General features: G+C 29.9%; 2 protein-coding genes across 7 annotated transcripts; both read left to right on the forward strand.

Annotated features, from left to right (window-relative positions):
• The first annotated feature begins 12051 nt into the window (after positions 1-12051).
• LOC101248571 (protein kinase STUNTED-like) lies at positions 12052-16605 on the forward strand. The gene is made up of 10 exons (XM_004237315.5): positions 12052-12517; positions 12984-13081; positions 13312-13555; positions 13654-14385; positions 14473-14721; positions 14837-15000; positions 15103-15182; positions 15378-15525; positions 15615-15764; positions 15988-16605. Exons 1-10 carry the CDS (start codon positions 12352-12354, stop codon positions 16264-16266), a joined length of 2310 nt encoding a protein of 769 aa, XP_004237363.1. The 5' UTR covers positions 12052-12351; the 3' UTR covers positions 16267-16605.
• Positions 16606-19588: 2983 nt separating this feature from the next.
• Positions 19589-26568, forward strand: LOC101245353 (putative E3 ubiquitin-protein ligase LIN-1). 6 transcript variants are annotated; one of them, XM_010321416.4, is made up of 16 exons: positions 19589-19786; positions 20350-21347; positions 21433-21493; positions 21602-21961; positions 22039-22106; positions 22185-23468; positions 23561-23963; positions 24044-24353; positions 24441-24565; positions 24643-24762; positions 24849-24980; positions 25213-25335; positions 25480-25590; positions 25817-25960; positions 26051-26302; positions 26394-26568. In XM_010321416.4, exons 2-16 carry the CDS (start codon positions 20410-20412, stop codon positions 26409-26411), a joined length of 4449 nt encoding a protein of 1482 aa, XP_010319718.1. In that variant the 5' UTR covers positions 19589-19786; positions 20350-20409; the 3' UTR covers positions 26412-26568. The 6 variants fall into 6 exon arrangements, with proteins under 6 accessions (XP_010319718.1, XP_010319717.1, XP_010319719.1 ...); XM_010321415.4 differs by having other exon boundaries at positions 19619-19786; positions 21430-21493; XM_010321417.4 differs by having other exon boundaries at positions 19619-19786; positions 21430-21493; positions 22045-22106.
• Positions 26569-27030: the final 462 nt, after the last annotated feature.

A 27030-nucleotide genomic window follows, 5' to 3' on the forward strand; every position in this document is an offset into this window, starting at 1 on the left:
TAGCCAAATCTCCTTAACTAGGAAAAAGAAATTATTTGAACCACTACAACTTATTATTAATTAATATATGTATAGTAGACTAATTTTAGGAATCTATCATGTTTACGTACATGTTCAATTTGTACCTAAACATACCTTAGAGTATGAAAAGTTAAAAAAAAAGTTAATAAATGCTAGTAGAATACTAATAATACTCCATCATATGACACTTTTTAATCTTTTTTTATAAATTTATGAATAAATAAAGCAACACTACCTAGCTAGGACGTGCAAGAAAGGGCATATGAACTTAGTAAATGCCATAGCCAGAAATAACTTTTTAAAACTTTGCAACTTTAATCATTAAAATATTTTAAAATTTTCCCTCAGTGGGCTCATCATGTGTAATATCATATATAAGTCATAAAATTGAGATGAAGATTTATTTATCAATATTTTAAGTTGGACACTGATTTTTGAAGTAATTGATACTAAAATAACCTTTTTTTCCCTCGGAATCTATTAAAGTATTTGACCATCTCATTTAAATGTTTAAGATATTAGAGATAAAAAATGTGTGATTATCTCATCTAAAAGTTTAAGATTCTAGAGAGAACACGCTTTTATTATTTAATTATATTTTCAACATATTGTCTGATTTCTTTTCATAGGTCAAATACGTAAAAATTAAAAAGTTACAAATTAAAGATTTTGTTTTTAATTTTTCTTGCTAATGAATATGATATGAGAGAAACAACTTTTATGTTTAGGAACATGAAAATCTACCAACTCTTTATTCTAGTCATTGATGAGTATTACTCTCTAACTTTCCAAGTGACTCAAATTTACTTTTTAATATTTTATTCTTTTTTGGCAATCATGTGAGAGCCAACCTAAAATTGTTGTAATTAATTGTAGGTCGACTGTGGAAACACTTTTTTGTGCAAAAAAGCAATATTGTAATAACCCCAAATAGAAAATATATATAAAAAAAAATGACAAATTAATAAACTAGTGAAAAAGAAATGAAATTGTCAATGATGGATATATATAGTGGTACAATTGTTTAGTATATTTTTGTAAGAGGTAATAACAGAAATCTCTATCTTTTAATTTATTTATTATTATTATTTTCTAATAAGGTTTTTTGTTTTTTTTTTTAATTTAAAAATATTATTAATGTATTTGATGCTCTATTAATATACCCGACCTTTTTTAATAATGTATAATAGTGCACGTATTAAATCATTTTGATCATTAATGTATTCGGAGTTTGGACCCATCATCAATGTATCTAACTCCCTATTAATATATCTAATCCTCTTTTTAATGTATCAATTCATATATTTGATTTTTTTTAATGTATCAGCGCTTTGATTTTTTGGTCATTAATATATTCGGACCCTACATTAATATATTTGACCTACCATTATTGCATTCAATTCTCAAATGTATCAACTCTTTGATTTTTTGGTCATTAATATATCCAAACCCTTCATTAATGTATCAGTTTGAGAGATTTCAAAAATTATATACTTTTAAAAAATAGATTATAATTTTACTTTTAATATTTCAGTAATTCACCTTTTTTTAATATATTAAATTTAATACTCGGTCACTCACACGTGAAGAGTCCGTAGAAATTGTGAAAAAATAACATACTACCGACAATTTAATGGGAACTAAAGTAATGGTCGCAAATAAGAGGAAGGTCAAATCCACAACACATTTTTCATGATACACACCACAAAATTGTTTTGCTATTTGTAACACAAAAAAAATAATATACCGAAAGGTAAAATGAAAGGGCGAATTACGAAACGAAAAGTCAAATTTTTATCAATAAGGTCAAAATTTAAATAACTAATTAATTGAGTTTCAAACTTCAATATCTCAAATTACTTTATAATTTATTTATTTATTTTTTGAATAAAACAAAGAACTTGTAAATTGACAATAAGGATAAGGGGGCCAGATTGAATGTACAAATAAGATTTTATTTTTTACAAAATAAAGAGGCAAAGCGCATTTGTAAATTAATACTGATGTACATAATTTTAAGGAATTTTCGTTATATCCTTTGTTTATTGTAACATATATATATATACACACGTAGCCCACATATACATATTTGTACCTTATTTTAAGTTATGTTTCATTAGAACTATGAAAATTCCAATAGGCAGGGAAAACCACATGCACCTCAACTAACATTATTTGGTCCCTCCACCATTTATTGGAAGACATTATTTTACTCTTGTATGGGTCTATTCCAAGAAAAAATAGGTATCTCACCTAATATTATCTACCAAATCTGAGTTTACATGGACCGTCGAAAGGATGAAAAATGATATCGTATGATTACTTATACATTGAATTATAGAAAATTATGTGTGAAAATGAAAAATTTTGATTAAAAAAAAAACGTAATGTCTCTTATAACAACATATAGAGATTTTGGATGAAATAACTATATATTTGGCCTTTACATTAAAGTAGTGAGTAAGTTTTTGTGTCTGGATCAAATATATCAAACCATGGTGTTTGAAATACTAAGATTTCTTGATTATTTACAAATTGAATAGTAAAAGATGAACTTTTTAAATCTCGCATGTAATTTCCTTGTAAAAAGAATCTATAAAACTTAAAACAGAATTATATGACGATCAATTCTCCATTACGTCCTCATAATTTGTGTTTCCTAATACATCTCGACACTTTTTGACTCATGCAACGATTGAAATTGAAATACAAAAATATAACCTATATCGCAATTGAAACTAAAATACAAAATATATAAATATACACGCAATTTCTTTCTTTTTTTTTCTAAATCTTGCTTGTACCTCTCCATTTAATTTGTTTGATCCCATAATAAAAGTAGAAATAATTTTTTTATAGAGTCGTTAATACGTGTTAGACTGTAGTTGCTTGTGGGAAATAAACATATAGAAAGAGGCCAACTTGGGTGAAAGTAGGTGAGATAAATACTATATATATCTAAAAAATTATTTTTATCATATAAAATAATATAATTTTTCTTCGAAAGGAGTTCGGATGAACTTCGTGTCTCCGCCACTGACTAATGTCCCACTGAAATATATAATTGGAAAATGACGTCTTTTACCCTAATTTTTTAGCATTCAAAGGTTTGGATCATAAGAGAATATGAATGAATGAGGTTAATCCTCACCACCGAAGACTTTTAACGTGATTTTATTTGGGGCATTTGGTCATAAAAGATATCGAATACTTGAAAAAGAAATTATGTTTAGATATGGATGTGAATTTTAAAGTTTTTTTTTTAATTTTTAATAGTAATATAGAGTGAATAAAAAATAAAAGTTTTATAGTGATTTTCAAGTTCTTGAAATTTGCGGAATTTCAATTAAGGTTGAATCTAAGATTTTTTTTTATAATTTTATAAAGAAAAAGCTATTTTTCTTTGGAGCTCAAATTGAAAAAAATAATTATGGTCAAATGAAAATAATTGGCCTCTCTTTAGGTTGGCCCCATTTTAAAAAAAAAATTCTCACCGAGTTTGAGATTTTTACTCATTTGAATTTGTGTTGTAAAAAAATTATGAAAGGAGAAATATCTCTTAAATGTTAACTTAAAACAAATTATTCATAAGCAAATTTTTAACGTATTCAAATACTTTAAAAATTATTTTAATTCTTAAAAAATTAAAATAAATTAATCTAAATAGATATTAAGATCGTAGGTAAATTTAAAAAAAAGGAGAATTAAATACTATCATTCAAACTATGATTTAAATATTGAATATGACTTGTGAAAGATGAGTAATGGTGAGGTAAGAAAGCAAATTGCTATTTTGGCCTATGCACCTATTTTTATTTTATTTATTGCTTATAATAAAAGTGTCCATTCAAGCAAATAGAAGATTCATGCATGCAAATTGCAAAGGTCAACATACAACATTAAAGGACAATCCATTCTCCCTTTGAAGTATAATATAATTTTGTTGTTTTGTTTTACACTTGTCATTTTTTCTATATAAAGAAAATAACAAGCCATTGTGATTCTCTTTCAAGGTTTGCTAAGAATAATTACTATACTATAGAAGAGACTAGAAGCAAGTAGCACTTTGTTAATATGTCTGCTTGTAGCCGTGGGAAGTTTAGTAATTTAAAGTTTTCTTTTAATTTTTTATTTTTGTATTTTAGCACTTTATATATATTTAAAAATTATGTAGAAATATTATAAATTATAATAATTAATAGAAAATTGTTAATAAATATAAAAAAAAATTTCGTTAACTCTCAAAATTTTATTCATACCACATAATATAAATTGAGATAAAGAGAAATATTACATAAAATATATTGTAAATCACCATAATTATTAACTTAAATATCAAAAGAATTTATTTAAAAAATAATGAACTTTTGAAATTTCATTTGTATCGCATATACTAACACAAAAAAGTAATATATATTATGTAAAAATTAAGTGAAAATATTATAAATCACAATAATTAACAACTTAAAAAATATATCTCTACACATATATATATATATATTAAAAAGATTGGTTGACTCTAATATATAAAAACATGTTAAGAAATTAGTTACTTCAAGTTCCACATATATCACATATAAGTAAATTAAAACATAAAGAATTATATATAATTGGGCCCTATGCTGACACGAGATCCATATCTACTAGTATAATATAAGTCATAATAAATAATTAAAAAAAATTGTATATAATAGCAAATTATAGATTCAAATTAAATGTTATAATTATAATTTGATTTAGTTGTATCCCATAACAAATTGTTATTATTTCGCCTCTCTCCTAGTGAATCTCGCTCACCACTCTCATTCTCTCTCTCACCTTTCTCGTTTTTTATACAAACGCAAATGTATAAAATATGTTTATATCTGTATAAAGCAAAAGTAAATTATATATATATAAATTAAAAAGTATTTACAATAGGTAAATTTAGATACTTGTACCTTGTGGAAGTAACGAACCATGACATATAAGTATAAGTTTATTATTAATAGAGGTAAAATGATAAGCTCTCTATGTCAATTATTATTTTTTTATTTTTTTTTTTTGCCCAGAATGATATTTTATTTATGTTATTTTACCTTTTAAAATATTTTTATCCTTTTAACTTTAACACCTTTTAATTAAAAATGAAAAAAAAAACAGAAAATGAAAAAAAAACAGTTTATTTAAAAAGTCAAAATATTATAGTTTTTTTTTAAATACTTTCTGGCCATTTAGCACTTTTCATTTTCTTAATAAGTGTGTCAAGCTAAAATGGACAAGTGAATAGAAACAAAGAATATTATATATATTATTTATTGTTGGAAAAATCTTTTTAAGAGAATTTGGCCAGAATGATATTTTTTCTATATTATTTTACCTTTTAAAACATTTTCACCCTTTTAACTTTAATACCTTTTTTAAAAATAAAAAAATTATTAACTTATTTTAAACTAAAAAAAATTATCTTTTTTAATTTTCTAATAAAATTCTTCTAAACATATGTCAAATTAACACCGGATAACTATAGTTGATCATGTCATATGCATTTTTTTTTTGGGAAAATGTGATCATTCTAATTGTAACACCCAATTAATGATAACAAATTAATTAATTGTACAGTTAAGTACACTTATTGTGTCCTCTAACTTTTACCAAAAGGTAAGAGTACCATTGCCATTTGCCTTGGCAACTCGAGAAGGAAAAAAGAAACTTTATGCAACTTTTGAACCCTTGAAAGATTAGTCAAAGGTTGGGTAATATCTTTTGTTTCTAATTATTTATTTATTTTTAAATTATTATATTAATTAAGAAAATAATGATTAATATACGAGTTTATTATTTGATTTATTTTAATTATATAAAGTGAATAAAATAAAAAAATTTAAAAATGTTTTACCTTTTTTATAATTAATTAATTAGTTGAGAATATAATATAACATGTAAATTATTTTTTTAATTAATCAAAAAATAAGTAAAAAAGAAATTAAAGATGGAGAGATTATTTCTTTAAGATAATATAGTGACAAGTGACAAGATAATTAAGAAAGTAAAAGACATTATTTATTTTGTGTGGGATCAAGTGGTGACTTCTTAATTACTTATTTAACGTCCATGATATAGACATCAAGTCTTTTTGGTGGTAAAAAGAAGCTTATAACTTAAATGATAGTTAATTTCAACTAATGTCATAACAACATATATACTTGATTGTGGACCTTGTTTTTTTGATGGCCTCATTCCATCCTTTTAAAAAGATAGTTTGAAGTACGAAATATTATGTATATTAAATTTAATTTACAGAAGATAAAATTGTGTGATATAAGTATTTTAAGAGAATAAATCAGTGTTATATTGAGTTTAATTAATAATAATAATAATAATAATAATAATAAATTTAGTATAATTTTATAAGTGAAGTTTGAAAACACAAGGATATTTTACTTTTTACCTTTATTTACGAATTTCTTTCAGTAGTCTTGTGATTTTTGTTCATACCTTATATATGTATTTAAAAATTATAAATATTCAGTTGTGAATTCAATCATTATTGTAAATTAATTTGAGATCATTATAGAAACTCATACATTTCAAATTTTGGATTCACCTCTGTATAGAGGGATTGTTTTCTGATTGAACTTCGACAACTCTCCTCCTTTATAATATGAGCGAGCTCACACATTAATAATTTTTTTCCCCAACATAATAAGTTGATTATACACATAACGAAATCTATCGTTGAGTTATTATTTCTTTTTCTTTTTTTTAATTTTTTTATACCACTAAATAACACATCTTACAATCTTTTACTAAAAATAAATTATTAATCTTACTCCCATACCCACCCCCCACCAAGACCCTCACTCCCATGTTTTCGTTACAAGTACAAATAGGGAGTCTATTTTATTTATAGGATAAGGACATTTGCAACTAATATGAATGGCTAATTTTCATTTAATTAAAGATCCGTCAAAGACGAATCGAATAATAGGGCTTTGAACGGAAATTTAAAGTATGACTTAGTCAACGTTGATACACTACTCCCTTCGTTTTATTTTATGTGACAATATTTGATCGATAAGAAGTTTAAGAAATAATGAATATTTTGAAATGTTTACTTTTCTCTCTCCTCAATTAGAAAATTAAGTGAGATTAATAAGGATAAAAGAGAAATTATACATTTAAATACTTATCATATAAGAAAATGTGACATTTTTTTTGGAATTGACCAAAAAAATTATAATGTCATATAAAATAAGACGGAGAGAGTGTTATTTTTATTTCTTCTTCAGTTCATTTTTATTTATTTATTTTCATTTCTTCTTCCGTTCATCTTTACTTACTTATTTTTATTTTTACTTATTTTTATTTGTTAAATGTATAAAAATAAAGTGGTAATTTCTATTACATCATTCTTAATTACTATATGTCATTTAGCATTTTTACTCACTGAGAAATGACATATACTCTCACGTTCCTATTTATATATTATTATTTTAACTTTTACGTTCTTTAAGAAACTCTTATTTAGTATTATTCTCTTAAAGTCAAATATTCAGATGAACATAATTTTGATCAATAGCTGATCTATGAACATTAGTTAATTATTTAATATTTTTTATATTGATTAAATTCAATTTTTAGATCAAAATTATAAAAATAATATTATTTATGTATATATATATTTTATAAAATAATTATATTCTCTTTGTCCAATAATACTTGTCTATTGTTAATTTTGCACTCTATTGTAGGACAAAAGGTATATCAAGACAATTTATTTTTAATAAAAATGACATATAAATAAAAAGAAAAAAAATACTAATTATGAGTGATTTAAAAAATTTACCAATTAATTTGCTGTTTATTAAAAGATATATGTCAATGTCAAACTCACATAATTTAAAGCATTACATTTATAGGTGGAATTGCTAAGAAAATAATGATGATTTCTTAATTAGTACACCCTTCGACTTATCCCTGTTTTTGCTCAATTATCTTTAATTAAACAAATACCAATTTAATATAATCTTTTAGTTGTATAAAAATTTACTTCTCTAAATAAGAAATCGTGAATATGAAAAAGAATAATTAATACCTGATCTTAATTATCTAAAATAATATTATTTATTTTGAACTAAATATAAAAATAAAAACATCATATACTATGCAAAATTACATATTTTACAAAATCATTTTCTTTTGGCAAATGTGATTAATGATAATCCACTATGTAATTGTACAAATTAAGTAGGCTTAAAATTATCATATCATGTCTTCTAGCTCTCACCAAAAGGTGAGAATATCATTGCAAATAATGGAACAATAAATTATGAAAAGAAAAACTAGAAAGAGACTCTATAGTTTATATTATTCTAGTCTTTTAAGGCTATCAAAGATTAGTCAAGATTTTTAATGGCTGCTATTTGTTGTTAATTATAAGATATTGAAAGTCATAAAAGGCATTGTTTACTTTGTGTGGTATAAATTACGAACTTTTTAATTAATATAATATAATATATTATTATATAGCTCGCGTCTGATTAGATAATTGGTAAGATAATAACTTATCAAGGTGATGATCAATAGCTGGTTCGAAAGAATAATCATAATATCATAACTGAGACATAGTCCAAACTCCTATGGGATGTAGTAGTGGAATTTTTTTTAGGGCAACTTTCACATATAGCAAACAAAAAATTTATATTTATATGCTATAGCAAAGTTTACATAATTGCGCTCCATAACAAACATAAAACTGTATAATTCGCTATACATATACAATTGTATAATTCGCTGGCCTATTTCGCTGCAATTGAAGCTATCCTATTTCACTGCATTTGTATAATGCACAATTGTATGTATATTACATAATTATAAGTGTATAGCAAGGAGATATATGTTTTTCTCTCGCTTTATACAAAAACAGAAACACAATATATACACTTCTGTTGTATAAAGCTAGAGAAAATTGTATTTCATTGCAATTGTATAATTCGCAATTGTATAATTCGTTGGTCTTTTTCTCTACAATATTTGTATAAAATTTGCATTTGTCTACAATTGAATTGAAGTAAAATGTTTGTAAATTGTATAATTAAGTGTATAACACGAAGATATATGTTTTTGAATGTGTATATACAATTTTCTCTCGCTTTATACAAAACAGAAACAGAATTATACACTTTTGTGTATAAAGCGAGAGAGACGAGCAGAGAGTGGCGAGCGAGACTTTTGGGAGAGAGATGCCTGACAAATTTTAGCCAACGTTTGCTATAGAGCACAATTAAATCAAACCCTAGCTACTCCATTTATTTTAGGTTATTAGTTTGCTATTATATACAATTTTCTCTTTTTCTTATAATAAGCGAAAGCCTGATGAAGCAATGTTCGCGTGGAGATAGAAGGTCATTGGACCATGGGCTGTGTGGCCTCCTTTTTTCCGTAAAATAAGCAATAACACTATTTGAAAAATAAATATTATTTAATTATGCATCAACAATTATAATAATACAGATAATATAATAATACAGATAATAGAAGCGTTATCCGAAATAACCGGACATAAAGAGAATCAATTCAATGCCCTTGACAACAAACACCTTCATTGTAATAGACGTTAACTTTTTGGTAAAAAAGAGCTGTGGAAGATTGTTACTTAATGATCATAAATTAACTTAAACCAATATCTTTGATATTTGTTACCTGTTTTGATGGCCTCATTTCATCTTCATTTTTTAACTTTTGAATGATTTTTTTTGTTTTTTAATTAGTATTGTATTTAAGTCTTGATTAATTTAAATTTACGTTATATATATATAATTTGTAAGACTTATTTAATAATAGTAAAAAATGTATTTTAATAAGATTTTTTTATTTAATATTGACGACTATTCGACATCTCTAATGATTAAAAGTTAAGAAAAAAAGAAAATAACGTTTACGAATTTATAAGACTCATTTAGGAAAAAGTTAAATTGACACTTAGAAAATGAAAGTAATCTATTAAATTTGAATGAATAATTAATATCTATTGAATTACGGGATTGTATTTTGAATTAAAAGGCCAAAAACACTTATTTTTAAAAGATCTAATTAACATAAAGTTGGTGATTGTTGATCTCCAAGAAAAAAGAACCACATAAGTATTTGTTTAATTTATAATTTGGTTTGAATTTTGTATTCCAATCATATAATCTAATATGACTAAATAAAATCCCACTTAATTAATACCATTCTATTGACCTATATTGTGTTTAGAACTAAATTTACTAGATTTTTTTATTTTTTTTTACAAATGTCTAATTAACATAAAGTTGGTGATTGTTGATCTCCAAGAAAAAAGAATCACATAAATATTTGTTTAACTTATAATTAGATGTGAATTTTATAATTCAATTATATAATCTAACTAACTAATTATATGACTAAATAAAATCCCACTTGATGGATTAGGAGAAAAAAAATTAAAGGAATATACGATTTAGTCTTCTTAATAATATTAAAATTGCATAACTCTCCATTTTTTTCCTCTTACAATTGTTTGGAATTTCATATAACAGATTTGATTTCTAGTTTGGTATTAATATTTGATTATCCATTAAAAAAATACTTTCATAGAGATGTTCTCTCCTCTTATAATTCTTCTTAATATTATATCACAAAATTAATTATTTCATATGTCCATGCCAAAGACTTACTTTTAATTTGATTACGCCATATAATAAAATTTAGAGTGGGACAACTTATGAATATCTACTACTTATTTAGCGCTTAAAGTTATTAATAAATTTAAAATGTAATCTAAACACATTTGCAAACGATTTAAAATCTTAAAATTTTTGAAGTTTTATAAGGAAAATTCCAACAACCAAAAACTAGTAGAAATCGAAAATTTTTAATACAAAATTTTGATTAAAATCTAATCCAATATCTACTAGTACTAAATTCTAGCAAAGAAAAATGATTAATCTCTCTATTCCAAACTAAGTAATATTTCATCAACTTCAAAATTCAAATAACTTTTTTTTTTTTTAAATATCTTAAATTATTAATAGTATAATTTATTAATATGTAAAGTTAATTTTCAAAATTTAATAACGTCATGTTAGAATCAACGATCAAATCTTAATCGGGACAATGCTCAATGGGGTGTACTATTTCTTCCAAAACATTCCAAGATCCAACTATATAGGCAATAACAACAAAATAAATACTAATATCTTTTTTTTTTTGGTCTATAAGAAATATTATCTTATTATAATTAAAAAAGTTTATTTTATAATCATATAAATATTTTAAAAATATATATTGAAAATATTGGTAAGCTTGACACGAATAATTAATTTCATATCATAACTATTGATAGCCTTAAAACACTCTTTTATTTGACTAGTTGAACTTAAATGCATATCAAATCTTACAAAATGAGTGAAATATACTTACATTGTCGTCAAGTTTGTAGGTGTTTCCAATACTTCTTTAAACTTTTTATTAGAGTCTTATACTCATACAAGAATTTGAGACCACTTCTTATGTCATAACAAATTGAGAGTGTATCTAAGTTAAGTTAGTAAAACTGTCAATAATTCTACCATAATAATCTCCATCAAATTAAAAACTATTTTCAGTATGTTTTTTAAAGGGAAAAGAGATAAATATATCCTCGAACTATCGTAAATGATATGCAGATAACCTAGTCATACTTTTAAGGCATTGGTTCTCCAATTACCAAAAAACTAGAAGCATATATACCCCTTATACTAATGAACATACACTTGTCATAATCTTATTCACTGATTCGATATTTTAATAACTAATTAGATTGCTTTACATGTCCCTACTTAATCTTTCGTTATAGTAAAAAAATATATACGTTCTAGTTTTTGCATGACGTGAATATTAATGTCTCAAAAATATAACAAAGAAAATATGAATATTATTTACGATAATTTACACTTATATTTATTCTTTTTTAAAATATTATATTAAATTAGATGACACGTAAAATAAATCGAATAAAAAAAATAGTTCGAGTTGCGTATTTAATGTGGGGTGATGGGCGGTTTAACTTGTTGGTATGAAAAGCTAAAAACACCCAAAAGTGGACCAAACAAGAAAGACAAGTCATCATTGTTACTTCAAATAAACACACTTTTCTCTTTCTCTCACCATTTCTTCTCTCTAGCTAACTTTACAAACTCTGCTGCTTCTCTTATACCAAAAAAAAAAAAATCATTTTTTTTACCAATCGCTAATTTTTAGGCTTATATATGAATACCCTTTTCCCTTTTACCTGAATAAACTCATCCCGCCGGCGGCAAAAAGACTAGTATAGTGTTAGAAAAAAAAATGACACAGCTTGAGTGTATTCTTTCTGCCGGAGAAGATGTTGACAGAACTGTTGTTGTTGGAATGAAGCTTGATGGTGCAAGTAGAGAGCTTTTAACATGGGCTCTTGTTAAAGTTGCTCAACCTGGTGATCGAGTTATTGCTCTTCATGTTTTGAATAATAATGGTCGGTTTTCTCTTTTTCTTGTTTTTGAAAAAAAATTAATTTTTAGATTGTTTAATTATTTTGGAGAATGAAATGATTTCTTGATTTTTTTATGGGTGTAATTTTTTCTTATAATCTTGTTTTTTTTAAGCTGAAAATTGGGAAACTTTGGAATGAGTTTTTTTTTCACTTTTCTGAGAACTGAATTTTTTTCGAATCATTTTCTCTGAATTTGTTCTGGGAAGTGTTTACCAAGAAATTGAGATTGTTTTCTCTGTTTCTGAAAGAATTTTATGAGTTTTGGTACATTCTCTCTTTCCCAATCCCAGTGAAATTTGTCGTCTTTTGATGATGTGAATGAAATTTTTGTCGTCTTCTGAGTTGGAACTTTTTTCTATAACTTGTTTTTCCTTTTCATTTTTTTCATTTCTGTGTTTGTTAGGATTTTTAATTCTTTGGGTGAAATGAATATTGTTTTCTGGTACAGAAATTGTAGATCGTGATGGGAAATCCTCATTGTTGTCGTTGGTCAAAGCATTTGATTCAGTTCTTGCAGTTTATGAAGGTTTCTGTAATCTCAAGCAGGTAAAAAGAACCTCTCAATTTTTTTATTTGCCGGTGGGGGTGGGGTTGAATTGGATTATGTCATTGTTGGTGGATGGAAATATTGAAGCATTAATTATTTGGTGATGATTTCATTGTCATAAATAAGGACAAGAAAGATGATCTTATAGGCGTCATGAAGTGTTTTTGTTAGTTTGCTTTATATGGTTGAGATGTCTTGCTGGTTTGATATTTTTTGGGTACCATTGCAGGTGGATCTTAAGTTAAAGATATGTAGAGGTACATCAATCCGAAAAATTATTGTTCGTGAGGCGAATGCTTACTTAGCAACTGATGTTATAGTTGGTACTGCTAATCATACTATACGATCATCAGCTTCAGTTGCAAAGTACTGTGCTAGAAAGTTGCCTAAAGATTGTTCGGTATTGGCTGTTAATAATGGGAAGGTTGTTTTTCAAAGGGAGGCTTCGTTAGCATCGTATGCCAGTTCAAAAGGTTGGCATTGCATTTGTTTTATTTTTTTGTTGATTGAGCAGGACTTGTAATTCGTCTTAACTGACTTAACTTTTTTGTTGAATAATTCATGTATGTAGAACTTGAGCATCACCATGGGAATCGTTTGCTTAGTGTAATTCAGCGGACGCTGACTAAGAACTCGAAAGTATTAAATGACAGCACTGGGCTGAGGCCAACAAATTCCTGCAGGGAAGGTGGTTATCAGACTCTGGGTGAGGCATTACTGAAAGCTGCTTCTGCATCAGCCGACAATTCCCTTAGACAGAACTGTTCAGTTTGTTCACCCAACTGCCTGTTGCCTGATAATTCTTGCACCCAAACACACGAAGAGCCTTCAGACAGTAATCATGATGATAATTCATTGGCGATAGTACCTGTGCAAAGCCAGGAATCAGGATCTAGTTCGATTACATTGCTAGTAAAGGATTTGCCTGAAGTGAGGCCTGGTTGGCCATTGCTTCACCGAGCCATTTTATCAAATCAACAAACTGCAGACACTTTGTCAATAAGAAAACTCTCAGTTGTCCAGTGGGCATTGTGTCTGCCGACTAGACATCTTTTGTGCATTGAGGATGCAGACAGGAGAGATCTACACTCTGCTGCTGATGAAAGTCAAGCTCCTGCACTAGACGAAAAAAGTGGTGCAATTGTTCCTGTCAATCACGAGACAACGTCCTCAAAATCTTCTCCAGAAAATTCTCCAAGAGCCTTACCAAGAGAACTGGATGGACTTCATGTGAAGTACTCTGCAACGTGTAGGTTGTTTAAATTCCAGGAACTTCTCTTGGCAACCTTGAACTTTTCCTCAGGTTTGTGCTTTTCTCAGTTGTAGATTCACGAAAAATGTCAAAGTGCATTTTTTAATAGTTTTCTCACATTCATTTTCATGACTACAGAGAACATTATTGGTAAAGGAGGAAGCAGTCAGGTTTTCAAAGGCTGTCTTCCTGATGGCAAAGAACTTGCTGTGAAGATCTTAAAACAATCCGAAGATGCTGTGCGAGAGTTTGTTTTGGAAATTGAGATTATTACTGCTTTGAGTCACAAAAACATAATCTCCCTATTTGGATTCTGTTTTGAGGACAACCACCTTCTCCTTGTATATGATTTTCTATCTAGGGGAAGCCTTGAAGAGAATCTACATGGTATGCTAACAACTTTTATGTTTTTAGAGGCAAAATATTGTCTAGAAGTAGAATTAGAGTTATGAGAGTTTTTTTTGTTCTTCAATCTTTTTGACTCTGGAGGTTGTTCATTTAGGTAATAATAAGAATCCACTCGCGTTTGGGTGGAAAGAGAGATACAAAGTTGCTGTTGGTGTTGCCGAGGCACTAGAATATCTTCATGGCAGAGATGATCAACCAGTGTTCCACCGTGATGTAAAATCGTCAAATATACTACTGTGTGATGATTTTGAGCCTCAGGTAATGCTCTTTTACTCTTTGCTGCTTATTTCCCTTCTTCATTGGGATAAAGATTGCTACTTTGATGTAGCTAGCAGTTTAATTTGCCTTTTCCTTTTTCAGCTCTCTGATTTTGGACTTGCTAAATGGGCAACAACAACCTCATCTCATATTACATGTACTGATGTAGCTGGAACCTTCGGGTATGTAACTTCTTTAGCTATCTAGTCCTGTTCAAACTTGGTGAAAGAGAATATGATTTGTTTTGTAGGATTTTTGATGAAAACTAGATTCTTGTCTATAAGTTCTTATCATATAAAACAATGTGGACTTGTTCAAAGAGAAATTGAATAGAACATCTCTGATGTGTTATTCCCTTTAAATGTGCTTTGCTGCAGTTACTTGGCTCCAGAATATTTCATGTATGGAAAGGTTAATGACAAGATTGATGTCTATGCATTTGGAGTAGTGCTTCTTGAGCTTATTTCAGGAAGAAAGCCCATAAGTAGCAATTGTCCAAAGGGCCAAGAGAGCCTGGTTATTTGGGTATGTCCTGCATGCTCATCTCATGAATTGGCTTGTAACTAAGTCGGTTTTGTATCATTAACTACAACATCAAGTATCCAAATTTGCAGGCAAAGCCAATTCTAACTAGTGGGAAGTATGCCCAGTTACTAGACCCACAGTTGAGTTCTGATTACGATTGTGAACTAGTAGAAAGGATGGTGCTGGCTGCTGCCCTTTGTATCAGACGTGCTCCACGAGCTCGACCACAAATGAGCATTGTAAGTCATATCCCCTTGCTGTTTCTGTCTTTGCAAAAACTAGGAGAAATCAGGCACATGATGTTTGGCAAATCCTTTTAGCTTCTAATTGAAATTAGCAATAATCAAGCGTGAAGCATTAGAGTTGAGGCACTTGTCATGATGCAATATTGTTCAACTCCCCTTCGTCGATTTAGGTCTAGATATACAAGTCTCTTTGTGTTTACACGCTTGACATTTGCAGGTTTCAAAGCTGCTCAAAGGCGATGATGAAACAACCAAGTGGGCAAGGTTACAAGTCAATGGTTCAGAAGGATCCGACACAAAGCTACCCATAAATGGCATGGAAGGAGCCGATATGTTGGAAGATGACACCTTTTCACATTCTAATCTCCGTTCACACCTTAACCTTGCATTACTCGGCGTTGAAGAGGATTCTCTCTCGATAAGCAGCATTGAGCACAATGTCTCGTTAGAGGACTATTTACGAGGGAGATGGAGCCGATCATCAAGCTTTGACTAACCAAATCCAATTTTCATCATACTCGTTCCCGTTTATGATTCTTATGTATAGCGTATCATACATTTTTACTCATCGCCTTCAACTCGAAGGTCGATCGGGGTTATTTGGTGGGGGTTTTTGGATGAGAGGTTGTTATGGTGGTGCCCTCCTCCTTCCCTTTTAGTGATTAACTAGATAACATTTTGATGTGCAAGTTTTTGTGATAGAAGAGGGTCAGTTCATTTCTCAATCAGAAAATCAAGAACTCATGACCCTTTACTTGAAGTGTATATGTTGTATTCAATAAACTTGTCAAATTGAGAATTATAGTAAATATTCCCTTGAATTTCTCAGCAAAAAGATTATGATATTTTTCAGTACTTTTAATTTCCTTTCTTGGTGGAGGTCATTATCATGTTTAAATTTCCTCACATGTTTTGTCATTTTTATGTCTGTTTCAGATGATGAAAGATGTCATATAGTGGAAGATCAAAATAATATATGATTTGTGAATAGATTATAATGCTATCTTCAACATAAACCACATAGTTTCTACACTGATGAAAAGTGAAGCTGTACACCAATAAAAAATCCAATGGACCATCGCGGATTGTGGTGCAGTGGTGAAAATATTTTACTTTTTAATTTAAAATCTCAAATTTATGCTATCAAGAGCGCTGCTCCCGAATTAACTCTGCAAATTCACATTCAAATTTAATCACGCTTTTGATATAGACTCCGAATACCGAACTAATAAGAAAAAAACAAAACAAAGAGACCACTTCATTTTCCAGTAATGCTCTCAAGCCATTGTCACCGACACTTGGGTTTTAATTTCCTCCATACATTCCTTGTACTATTATTTTTGGCGAAAGGGTTTTCTCGTCACCATAAAGTGTCCCACATAAATGCCCAACAACTATTCTTCGTTTTAATTTACATGATAATGTTCGATATGATATAAGTATTTTTATGACTATAAATCATCTCATTAAAAATAAAATACATATTTTAAAATGGTAAATTTTTTGTGAGTATAAAAATATATCTTTTTTAAAATTGGCTAAAAAGAAATGTCCTATAAATTGGAAGAGAGTCAAAAACAAATTTGGTTTCTCCTTTTCTATATTAAGATTGAAATAAAAAGTATTTTGCACAAACAAGAAGAAAAATAGTTAAGATGCCGATGGTATTTTTGGCATTGGAAAAATATGTCCACTTGATTTTTGGCACCAATATTTCTTTTTACTTTTTGAGTCTGTCAAAGTTGACAAATATTTATTTATAACCTTTTTAAAATACATATAATTTAAAATTAAAGGAGTTTATTATCCATTAAAAGTTTTTCAAATCCAAAAAATTTAGAAAGGGATTTTGTGGGATTTACTTTTTTGTTATATTATTGAAATCTTATTTAAATTTCTTGGGTAAGACAAGACTATAATAGTATGCTCCTAATTAATTATCTTTAAGTTGATTTTGGATCTTTAGCGATTTTGTTCGATCATTCTCTCCCTACTTGGTCGCTATTTCTTGGGAGTCGATCACATGAGAAAATAAATAAGAGATTCAAAAGAGGATTATTGAACCTCGTTCTTAGCAATTAATTATTGATAATAATTTAATTGTCATTAAATATGTATTTTTAACGATAGTTAGCCGTCTTTACAAGTGCTTATAAAGTCTATATAGACAATGAATCGAAGGACAATTAGCTAATACCGATAAAATTTTTATCACTATGAATATATGTATATTTGTTATTACTGCTAAAAATTGTGGTTATTGTAGTAAATCTTTTAGTGTAGTTTATTTTCTTAACTAGAAAAAAAAGTATTTATTTGCTCAGCTAAGTTCTCATAATTTAATTAATCGAGGTCAAGTATCATTGTAAAAATAAATAAATCTTATTAATCCTTAGATCAAAATTTATTTTGGATGAACACGATTTGACTAAAGTTTGGTTGAACTAGCTAGATTCAGTTTGGTTGACTCGCTTTAGTCACCTAATTATTAATTTAAAATTAAAATTATTGAATAAACTTAATCAAGTTATCAATGTTCAATTTAATGCATTATCATAAATTGACAAATTTGTACTTCTTTAACTACGTAATAATTATTTTTTTATACACATCGTCATTTAAGACTATTTGGTGGCCGTACGTAGTATGAAATGTAATTAAAATCTAAAATTGTTTTCAATGAAATTTAATATTATGCAATTTCTTTGGAATTATTGTTGCTTTATTTTTTTTTTGAAAAATTACTTTGGGCTCGATGTTTATCAGAAAAATGATATAGTTAATATATGATCGAGGCCATGCAAGGCCACATATTAAGGAAACTTATTTTTTATCTGTTAAGGCGAAAAGTAGAACCATTGTATTTCTCGATGGTTAGAATACCTTTACAAGTAATAACTTACGTAAACTCAATTGTGTAAATAGTAAATTATATTTTATTCTTTTTTTTAATTATAATAATTTCTTAAATTTTTTAATTTTAGGATATATTAAAGAGTACTTAAGGTACATTATAATTTAAATCGGATATATAATATATAATTTGAATATATTAAAAATTAGCTCGTTACATTATAAAATAAATCGGATACAAGATATGTAATTTAGATACATTAAATATCAACTCAAAAATACATTACAAGAGAAATAAAGAATCTTAAAGATTTTTTAGAAATAAAAGAAAATATTAAAAATAAGAAAAATATAATACATGTATTTGAGTAATTTTTTCCTAGGATGTTTTAATGTGATAGATGCACAATCAATGAACTTACATTTAGATAAACAAGGTCAATTTATCATATCAAATCTAGAATACTGAAGGACCCTAACTTTGACACGTTAATTTAATAGGAGAGAGATAATGTGTTTTTGTGAAAAGTATAATTTGGAAAAATAGGTAAAGTTGGATGATATTATAGTCTTAAAACAAACATAAATGATATTCCTAGATAATTTCTCAAATATAAATGACTATCTAATAAAATTATTCATTAAAATATTTACGAAAGAACTCGATTAATTAATTAATATGATACGGTATGATAAAAGAGTTGAAGAGGCAATTTTGTGGAAATAAGGAATAATTAAAAGCGAAGATACAATCCATACTAACAAACCAAAAACATTAGATACCTTTTTGTCTTCTCTATATGACAAAAGGAACAATTATTTTTTTAAAAAAACTATAGTATTTTTAAAAAAATTTAACTAATGCATAAATATGAGTATAGTATAAAAATATGTTGACTATGTCAATATATTGGAATTGATTGATACTCAGTTAATTTAGCCGGCCGTCTGCTATTAATTTAATTACTTATATAATTAGTTTAATTAATTTCTCTAATCTTAGCTTTCTAACTCTCTCTAAAATTCTGGTCGTAGATTTTGAGGTATTGACTTAATGATCTAAAAACAAAAGATTGATATATTTGATGAGTATAAATTTTCTGATGAAATCCAGGCGTATATATTTCTCTAACATTATATATCATACGTCCATATTGTAGCAGGTAATATTTCTTATTTTCTATCACATTTTTAAGGAGGTATATATAACCCTGGAGCTATCCTTGCTCGACAGGTGTCGAGTGACACCTTTTTGTCGGAAATTTATATTGTATAGATAGGTTTCATCAGTATTGACATATCTTTGACATATGCTGAAGGTTCATCGCAATAATTAAGGTGTAGTTAAACTTTCTTAAGGTCGCGTGTTCGATCCTAGCTAGAGATGTTGTTATACATACTAAGTGTTTTTGAAATTGAGGATATAGGGTTTTGGAGTTTCTAAATTAATTGTCATATTGTAATTAGTTCTTTCCAAATTTCAGATAAATAAATAATCAAAAACTTACATGTTAATTTTCTGAATCATATACTAAAACAAATTACTAGTAGGCTTAATAACTTTATACTTTGTAGTTTTCATTTTTCAGTGTTAAATATGTAGTAGTACTAGTTTTACCATACAAATGTACTTGTTCTCATACACATGATGAAGTCTTCAATGTTTTTGTATAGCTTTTCTGCATTCTCATGTTTCTGATATTGTCACATTTGATTTTGCTTGAAGTATCTGGATCGCGTTCTGTTGAATTTGAATCCTACATACATTTGATTATCGCGTGAAAAAATGGCTGGAAATTATAGATTTGAAATGGATCAGGAAGATACAGTTAGGTCCTTGATCACTTCTGTAGGAAGTTTCATTCAAGATAGGCTGATTGACAAGGAACAAAGAACGTCGCATAAAGAGCAATGTGCTGAGAGGTTAGCAGCTGAAGATGGAAGTTCAGATAAAGATGCAGAAGTTCGATACTCTGATCAAGCAGTTTTAGCTAATTTGGACTGGGGAATTGATGCACTTGAAGAGGCAATCAACACATCAAACATTGAAACTAAGATGGCTAGATTAGATTACGCGGAAAAAATGTTACAAGTGTGTGCTATGTTGGACTCTAGCCAGAAAACTGCAGGGGTGCCTAATTTCTATCTATCTGCTTGGGCTCATTTGAACCTATCTTACTTATGGAAGTTAAGAAACAACGTAAACAATACGGTACTTCATATCCTGGAGATGTTTATTATTGATCCTTTCTTCTCGCGGATAGATTTTGCACCTGAGCTTTGGAAATGTCTGTTTCTTCCACACATGAGCTCAATTGTAGGGTGGTACTCGGAGGAGAGACACCGGATAGTGATGGATGTCATTCCTGATTCCAGTGACTTGTCTTTCACTATGGATTTTGATCATGATTTTAATGAGTCTTTGATATTCTCTGTAAGACCTGATCAAGCCGAGAAAATGCAGAAACTCGAGCTGCTTTATGGGCAATCATTGGATGACAATACAAGGCTTTATGCAAAATTCTACAAGGACTGCATAAACTATGATTCTGCAACTTCAAAGAAGGCAATTCCTCTGTTGCCTATCGCTGAGCCACCGATGACTCCACTGCATGAAGTACGCCGTTCAATTCCTGATTATGTCAAATTTGGCCCAATCTTGCCTAAGAGTGCCGGGTTTACACCTATTCTGAGAGTGAAGGAGAATGCAAAGGGAGAGTCGAGGTAAGGCCCATTACTGAATATTTGTTATGGTTTATGAGAACTCTATAAAGGAAATGCATCATTTTTCTCTCTACTCCTTTAGCAGATTGAATATGACTTCTTCATCGTCCGATAATCAGGAGGACTCCACAACTTGGGATCCAGTAGTTAGTTTTTTCGCCTTTATCTTTGCTACATCTTGTTACATTATGAATTGGTGATAAATTTGCGGAGTTTATTCAAGCTAATGTGTTCTTCTCTCTTGTCCTACTCAGAAAGGAATTCCGGAAGAGGATGAAGAAGATTATGAACCTGAGCCTCATGTACACATTGCATCAAATAAAAGGAATCAGGAAAACGGTTCATCCTATGTAGAAGCCAGGTCGAAAGTCGAGAAAATTAATACAAACCAAAAGCAATCTCCCAAGGCCTTCCTTTCAATAGACTCTCCCAAAGTGGAGTCCCCAAAAACTCCTTATTCACAAGAGCCTTCACCAAAAAAATCAGACACCCCCTCGAGAAAAGGTGTACCTGTGTTACGCCTCTTGTCTGGACGTGTTAAGAACTCATCCATGTCTAATTCTTTGCATTTATCCCAAGAGATTAACTCTACAGACTCAGATGAAGAAAGAACAGTATGTTTCATATCCTTACGGGATTTTTTCCTACCAATTGTTCCGAGACTTGCTATGATAGTTGCTTACACATGTAGGTGCAGCATGAAACTGTGGGGAAAAGAAATGCTCGAAGGCGGAGCCTTAGTCAATCCTTAGAAAAAGGGTATGTCTGTACAAGTCATTTCTAGTTTCTGATATAGAAAGTGATTGAATTTTTATAAATCTCTTCGAACAATGACAGCTCTCCGAATAATAGTGATGAAGGAAGTCTCAGCTGCATTTCTCTCCCATTGTCAGAGAAGTCGACTGCTCCATCAAGGCCACCGAAAGATTTTGTCTGTCCAATAACTGGACAGATATTCAATGATCCTGTCACCCTTGAAACCGGTCAAACATACGAAGGGAAAGCCATCCAGGAATGGATCAAAAGAGGTAATACAACATGCCCCATTACTAGGCAGTCTTTATCTGCAGCTACTCTTCCTAAAACCAATTATGTCCTAAAGAGACTGATAACCTCTTGGAGGGAACAACACCCTGATCTAGCTCAGGAGTTTTCGTACTCTCAAACACCGCGAAGTTATTTAAACATTCCGTCTTCAAGAGAGAGATCATCTGAGTCTACTCCATCTCCGACATTTAATCATCCCAATCATCGGAGGATAGAGGAAATCGTGGAACAAAGATCACGAAGATTTATGCGAGCAGCTGTATCAATGTCACCTACTAGTGTAATTTCTCAAGCAGCAACTGAAGCAATTATCAATGGCTTAAAACCTCTTGTTTCATGCCTGTGCACTTCAGAGGACTTACTAGAATGTGAAGAAGCCATATTGACTATAGCAAAGATATGGAATGACTCGAAACTTGAATCTCAAGGAGTTCACTCTTATTTATCAGCACCAACAATAGTGAACGGATTTGTAGAGGTACTATCAGCTTCCATAAAGAGAGAAGTTTTGAAGACGACAATTTATATCTTGTCCGAGCTACTGTATGCAGATGATAGCATTGGCGAGATCCTCACAAGTGTAGACTCGGATTTTGAGTGCCTTGCTACTTTATTGAAAGATGGTCTTCCTGAAGCAGCAGTACTTATCTACCTACTCAGGCCATCATTCTCTCAACTTTCAGCTCATAATTTTGTACCCTCTCTTACTCAGATCATATCAAACAGAAATGAGGATTCTAGTCATTTTCAGTTCACAATAGGAACAAAGGAAGCGGCTGTTGCGTTGCTCGAACAAATTATAACCGGAGGAGGTGAGAGTGACCGATCTTTCAATGCTATACAGGTTATATCAGGAAATGGTATTCCTGCCTTGTTGAAGTGCCTAGAACATGAAAATGGAAGAGAGTCAATCGTATGCATACTTTTATTCTGTATTCGGGCTGATAAGAGTTGCAGAAATACAATAGCTAGTAGAATTGAGTTATCTCCTGTTCTTGAGTTAATTCACACAGGAAGCGATAGCGTGAAGGCAACATGCATAGAACTTCTTTATGAGTTAGTTTTGTTAAACAGGTATTCAAAACAAACATGACAGACTCTATTCTTTCAAATTTTAGTTTATAAAAATCACCTTTGACTTGCTTGTTCTTTTTACTGTATTTCAGGAGAACATTGTGCAACCAGATTCTGCAGATAATTAAGGATGAGGGAGCATTTAGTACAATGCACACTCTTCTTGTCTGTCTACAAATGGCTTCGATGGAGCAGAAATCTACCATTGCTCCTCTTCTTCTGCAGCTTGACCTTCTGGTTGAGCCACGGAAAATGAGCATATACCGTGAAGAGTCAATAGACGCATTGATTGAAGCACTTCACGAAAAGGACTTTCCTGCATCTCAGCTCAGGGCTCTCGATGCCCTGTTATCTCTTTCCGGGCATCTGTCTAACTCTGCTAAGTCCTTTCTTGAAGCCCGTCTACTCAAGACTGCAGGATTTAATCAGCGATATAATGCTACGATAAAAGAAGAGAAACAAAGAGCAGGTGAAAATGACATCACAAATACAACGGTATGAAGTTCTTCAGCCATTTGTCTTGTTATTGTGCAATTTGTGCAACTAGTAATCTTAACTGAACATATGGTATATAGGAAGAGGAAGAAAAAGCACTGAGTTCTTGGGAAAATAGAATGGCTTTTGTTCTTTGCAATCATGAGAAAGGATTAATATTCAAAGCTTTAGAGGAATGCCTTACAAGCACATCCATGGAGATAGCAAAATCTTCATTTATACTAGCAACATGGCTTATTCACATGCTCTATAGTTTTCCCGATACTGGAATTAGAGATATTGCTCGTAAGTCGTTGCTTGAGCAGTTTATACAGATGCTGCAGTCAACGAAGAACCTCGAGGAAAAGATCTTGGCAGCTCTTGCTTTGAGAGGCTTTATTACTGATTTAGGTAAGGCTGGATTGACTACTTAGCAAGTACATAAAAAGGATTTTATGAATCTTATTGGTAACTGGTGCTTGGTCTTTATGTTATAAGGTGCACTTAGCGAACTGGGAATATACGCGAAATGTTTATGCAGAAACTTGAGGAAACTTAAAAAGCACTCAACAGTAGTCAGTGATATAATGAAAACCTTGATGAACTTGCCATGCATTGATGCTGTAAGTGACTTCTATGCTAATAAGTACTTAACTAATAGTTGTGCATCTTTTACATGTTCTAATAGTTAGAACTGCAGGCAGAACTATGGTGTTATACTGAATGTCCTGAGATGGATGTTTCAATGAATGGAGAAGTTCTTTGTCTGCTCCACGTAAGAGGTCGGTTAATTAGTAGTCATTCCGATGGAACCATCAAGGTAAGATCCTTCCTAGTAAGCAGCCATAGTTCCTTTTGATCATCTGCTGCTACATTTCTCCAACATGAATATCTTTCTTTGTTCAGGTATGGGAAACTGGAAAAAGAAATCCTCGGTTAAATCATGAAACTCGTGAACACTCAAAGGCGGTTACATGCCTTTACGTGTCATCTTCATGTGATAAACTGTATAGTGGTTCATTGGACAGAACAATCCGGGTAACCTCTCCTTCGAGCAGCAAGTTCTGTTTAAGTCTAATCAAAGTGACTAAGAAATGCTTAATTCTTAAACATAGCCTTATAATCTCTTAAACTAAGCACCAGATTTCAACTAAGGATTTTAACGGTACAACGCTGAGAAAGCCTTTTGAAGTGATCGATCCCTAAGAAACATCTTAATCTCGGTATGCTGAATACTAAAAGGCTTCGTTATCGTTATAAAATCTTGTAGGTTTGGGCTATAAATCAAGAGGAAATCCACTGTCTTCAAGTTCATGATGTGAAAGAGCCGGTGCTTGAGTTGATAGCTAACACTCATTTTGCATGCTTCACATCTCAATCAACAGGAGTCAAGGTCAGCAGTATTGATTTATTTTAACACGAGTTTCTCTTGTCACGCGAGACTTGTTAACCTAAGACAACCAACCATAAATGTTTATTCAGTAAACTAAACCTTGAGCTAACAGTGCAAATGACTCACCAACCTCAAATTTGACAGGTTTATAATTGGTCAGGGGTTCCCAAGCATATAAACTTCCAAAAATATGTCAAGTGCCTTGCCATTATGGGTGATAAGCTTTATTGTGGATGCACCGGTTATAGCATTCAGGTACTCCTTCCGTTTCATTCTACATATCTTTAGTCTAAGACGACAAGATAAAGAGTCTTCTCTGACTTTCTTAAACTCCGTTTCTAGTCAAAACCAGACAAATAAATTGAAACAGAGAGAGTCATACTATGAGCATTTCAGAGTTTCCCTACATTCCTCTATTGATGTCATATTCTTGATTTAGACAAATGACATGACACTGAAAACCAAATGAAACACATGACAGGAAGTTGATTTAAGCACTCAAACATCAACAACATTTTATGCTGGTGCCAAGAAGTTGTTGGGAAAACAGAATATCTATTCCCTCCAAGTACAGAAGAACGTTGTATACGCTGGTGGTTCGTTAGTTGATGGAATGTCAGGGAAGGTAATACGCATTTTCTCATTGATTACAAGTTTAGTCACAATTTGATCATCATGACATGATTTGTCAATCTCAATAATCGCGCTCGTGAAGGTATTTACTCTCCCTAGCAAGGCCGTCATTGGAACACTTACAACCGGTTCAGACATCCAACGACTAGCAGTAAACAACGATTTGATATTTTCCGCGACAAAATCAGGCAACATAGAGGTATGGTTGCAAGAAAGAGTAACAAAGATGACTTGTATTAAGATGAAAAGTGGTGGACAGAGTAAAATAACATCTTTAGCTGTGGATAAAGATGGAGAAATGATATTTGCTGGTTCTATTGATGGAAAAATTCAGGTTAAATGCATATATATTATGTTATTAGCTATGCTTATCACATAAGTTACAAGTTTATTCCTAGTGATTCAATGTTTTATGATCATTGCAGGTTTGGCGTTTGGATTAAAAAAAGGAAAAATTGCTTGGAATTGGTAATGTGACAATTTTTTTATACTTCATGTTACATTTTTAATATTCTATGTCATATTTCATGAACCATAATGTAACTTTTAAATATTCTACTAAAAATGTAATAGCAGTGTAAAGAAAATTATTTTTGTTTATTGTTTACTTTCTTTAAGTTTTGATGTTTTTCAAAGAAATGTGTCAGGGATGTGTATGGTTGGTTCGAAAACAATGTTTTCTTTTATTTCACAAAAAAATATATAGAATAATATTTTAAGAAAACATGTAATTTTTCCCTTCAAACGTACAATAACCACATTAATTTTCTTCTTGGAATAATTTTGATATCGTTTTATTATTATAAAAACTTTTATCTTTTTATTTTTTATTTTACTTTCGTATCTTTTATTTGATAGTTTTCTTTCAGTTTGTTAAAAATGTATAAATTATACATTTATATCAAAATTCAAAAATTATAAGTTCCAAAATTTGGTTTCACCTTTGATAAAAAATACAAAACATTACAAACAATAGAATTGTGAGTTATCAGCTTTTGTTTGTCAAAAGAAAAGAAGAAAAAATTAGTTAACTTGTATGAGTATAAATCTTGCACCTTAATT

Source organism: Solanum lycopersicum, chromosome 4, assembly GCF_036512215.1.
Source record: "Solanum lycopersicum chromosome 4, SLM_r2.1".
In the NCBI taxonomy this organism is placed as follows: Eukaryota; Viridiplantae; Streptophyta; class Magnoliopsida; order Solanales; family Solanaceae; genus Solanum; species Solanum lycopersicum.

What these genes read in the sequence shown, in the direction of transcription:
- LOC101248571 (XM_004237315.5), top strand. Translation starts at nt 12,352, where the DNA reads ATGACACAGCTTGAGTGTATTCTTTCTGCCGGAGAAGATGTTGACAGA. An exon ending in CCTTGAAGAGAATCTACATG is followed by an intron (nt 14,722 to 14,836) that starts GTATGCTAACAA and finishes TTGTTCATTTAG; the next exon opens with GTAATAATAAGAATCCACTC. An exon ending in AAGAGAGCCTGGTTATTTGG is followed by an intron (nt 15,526 to 15,614) that starts GTATGTCCTGCA and finishes CCAAATTTGCAG; the next exon opens with GCAAAGCCAATTCTAACTAG.
- LOC101245353 (XM_010321415.4), top strand. Translation starts at nt 20,410, where the DNA reads ATGGCTGGAAATTATAGATTTGAAATGGATCAGGAAGATACAGTTAGG. An exon ending in ACTCAGATGAAGAAAGAACA is followed by an intron (nt 21,962 to 22,038) that starts GTATGTTTCATA and finishes TTACACATGTAG; the next exon opens with GTGCAGCATGAAACTGTGGG. An exon ending in TTGATGGAATGTCAGGGAAG is followed by an intron (nt 25,961 to 26,050) that starts GTAATACGCATT and finishes GCGCTCGTGAAG; the next exon opens with GTATTTACTCTCCCTAGCAA.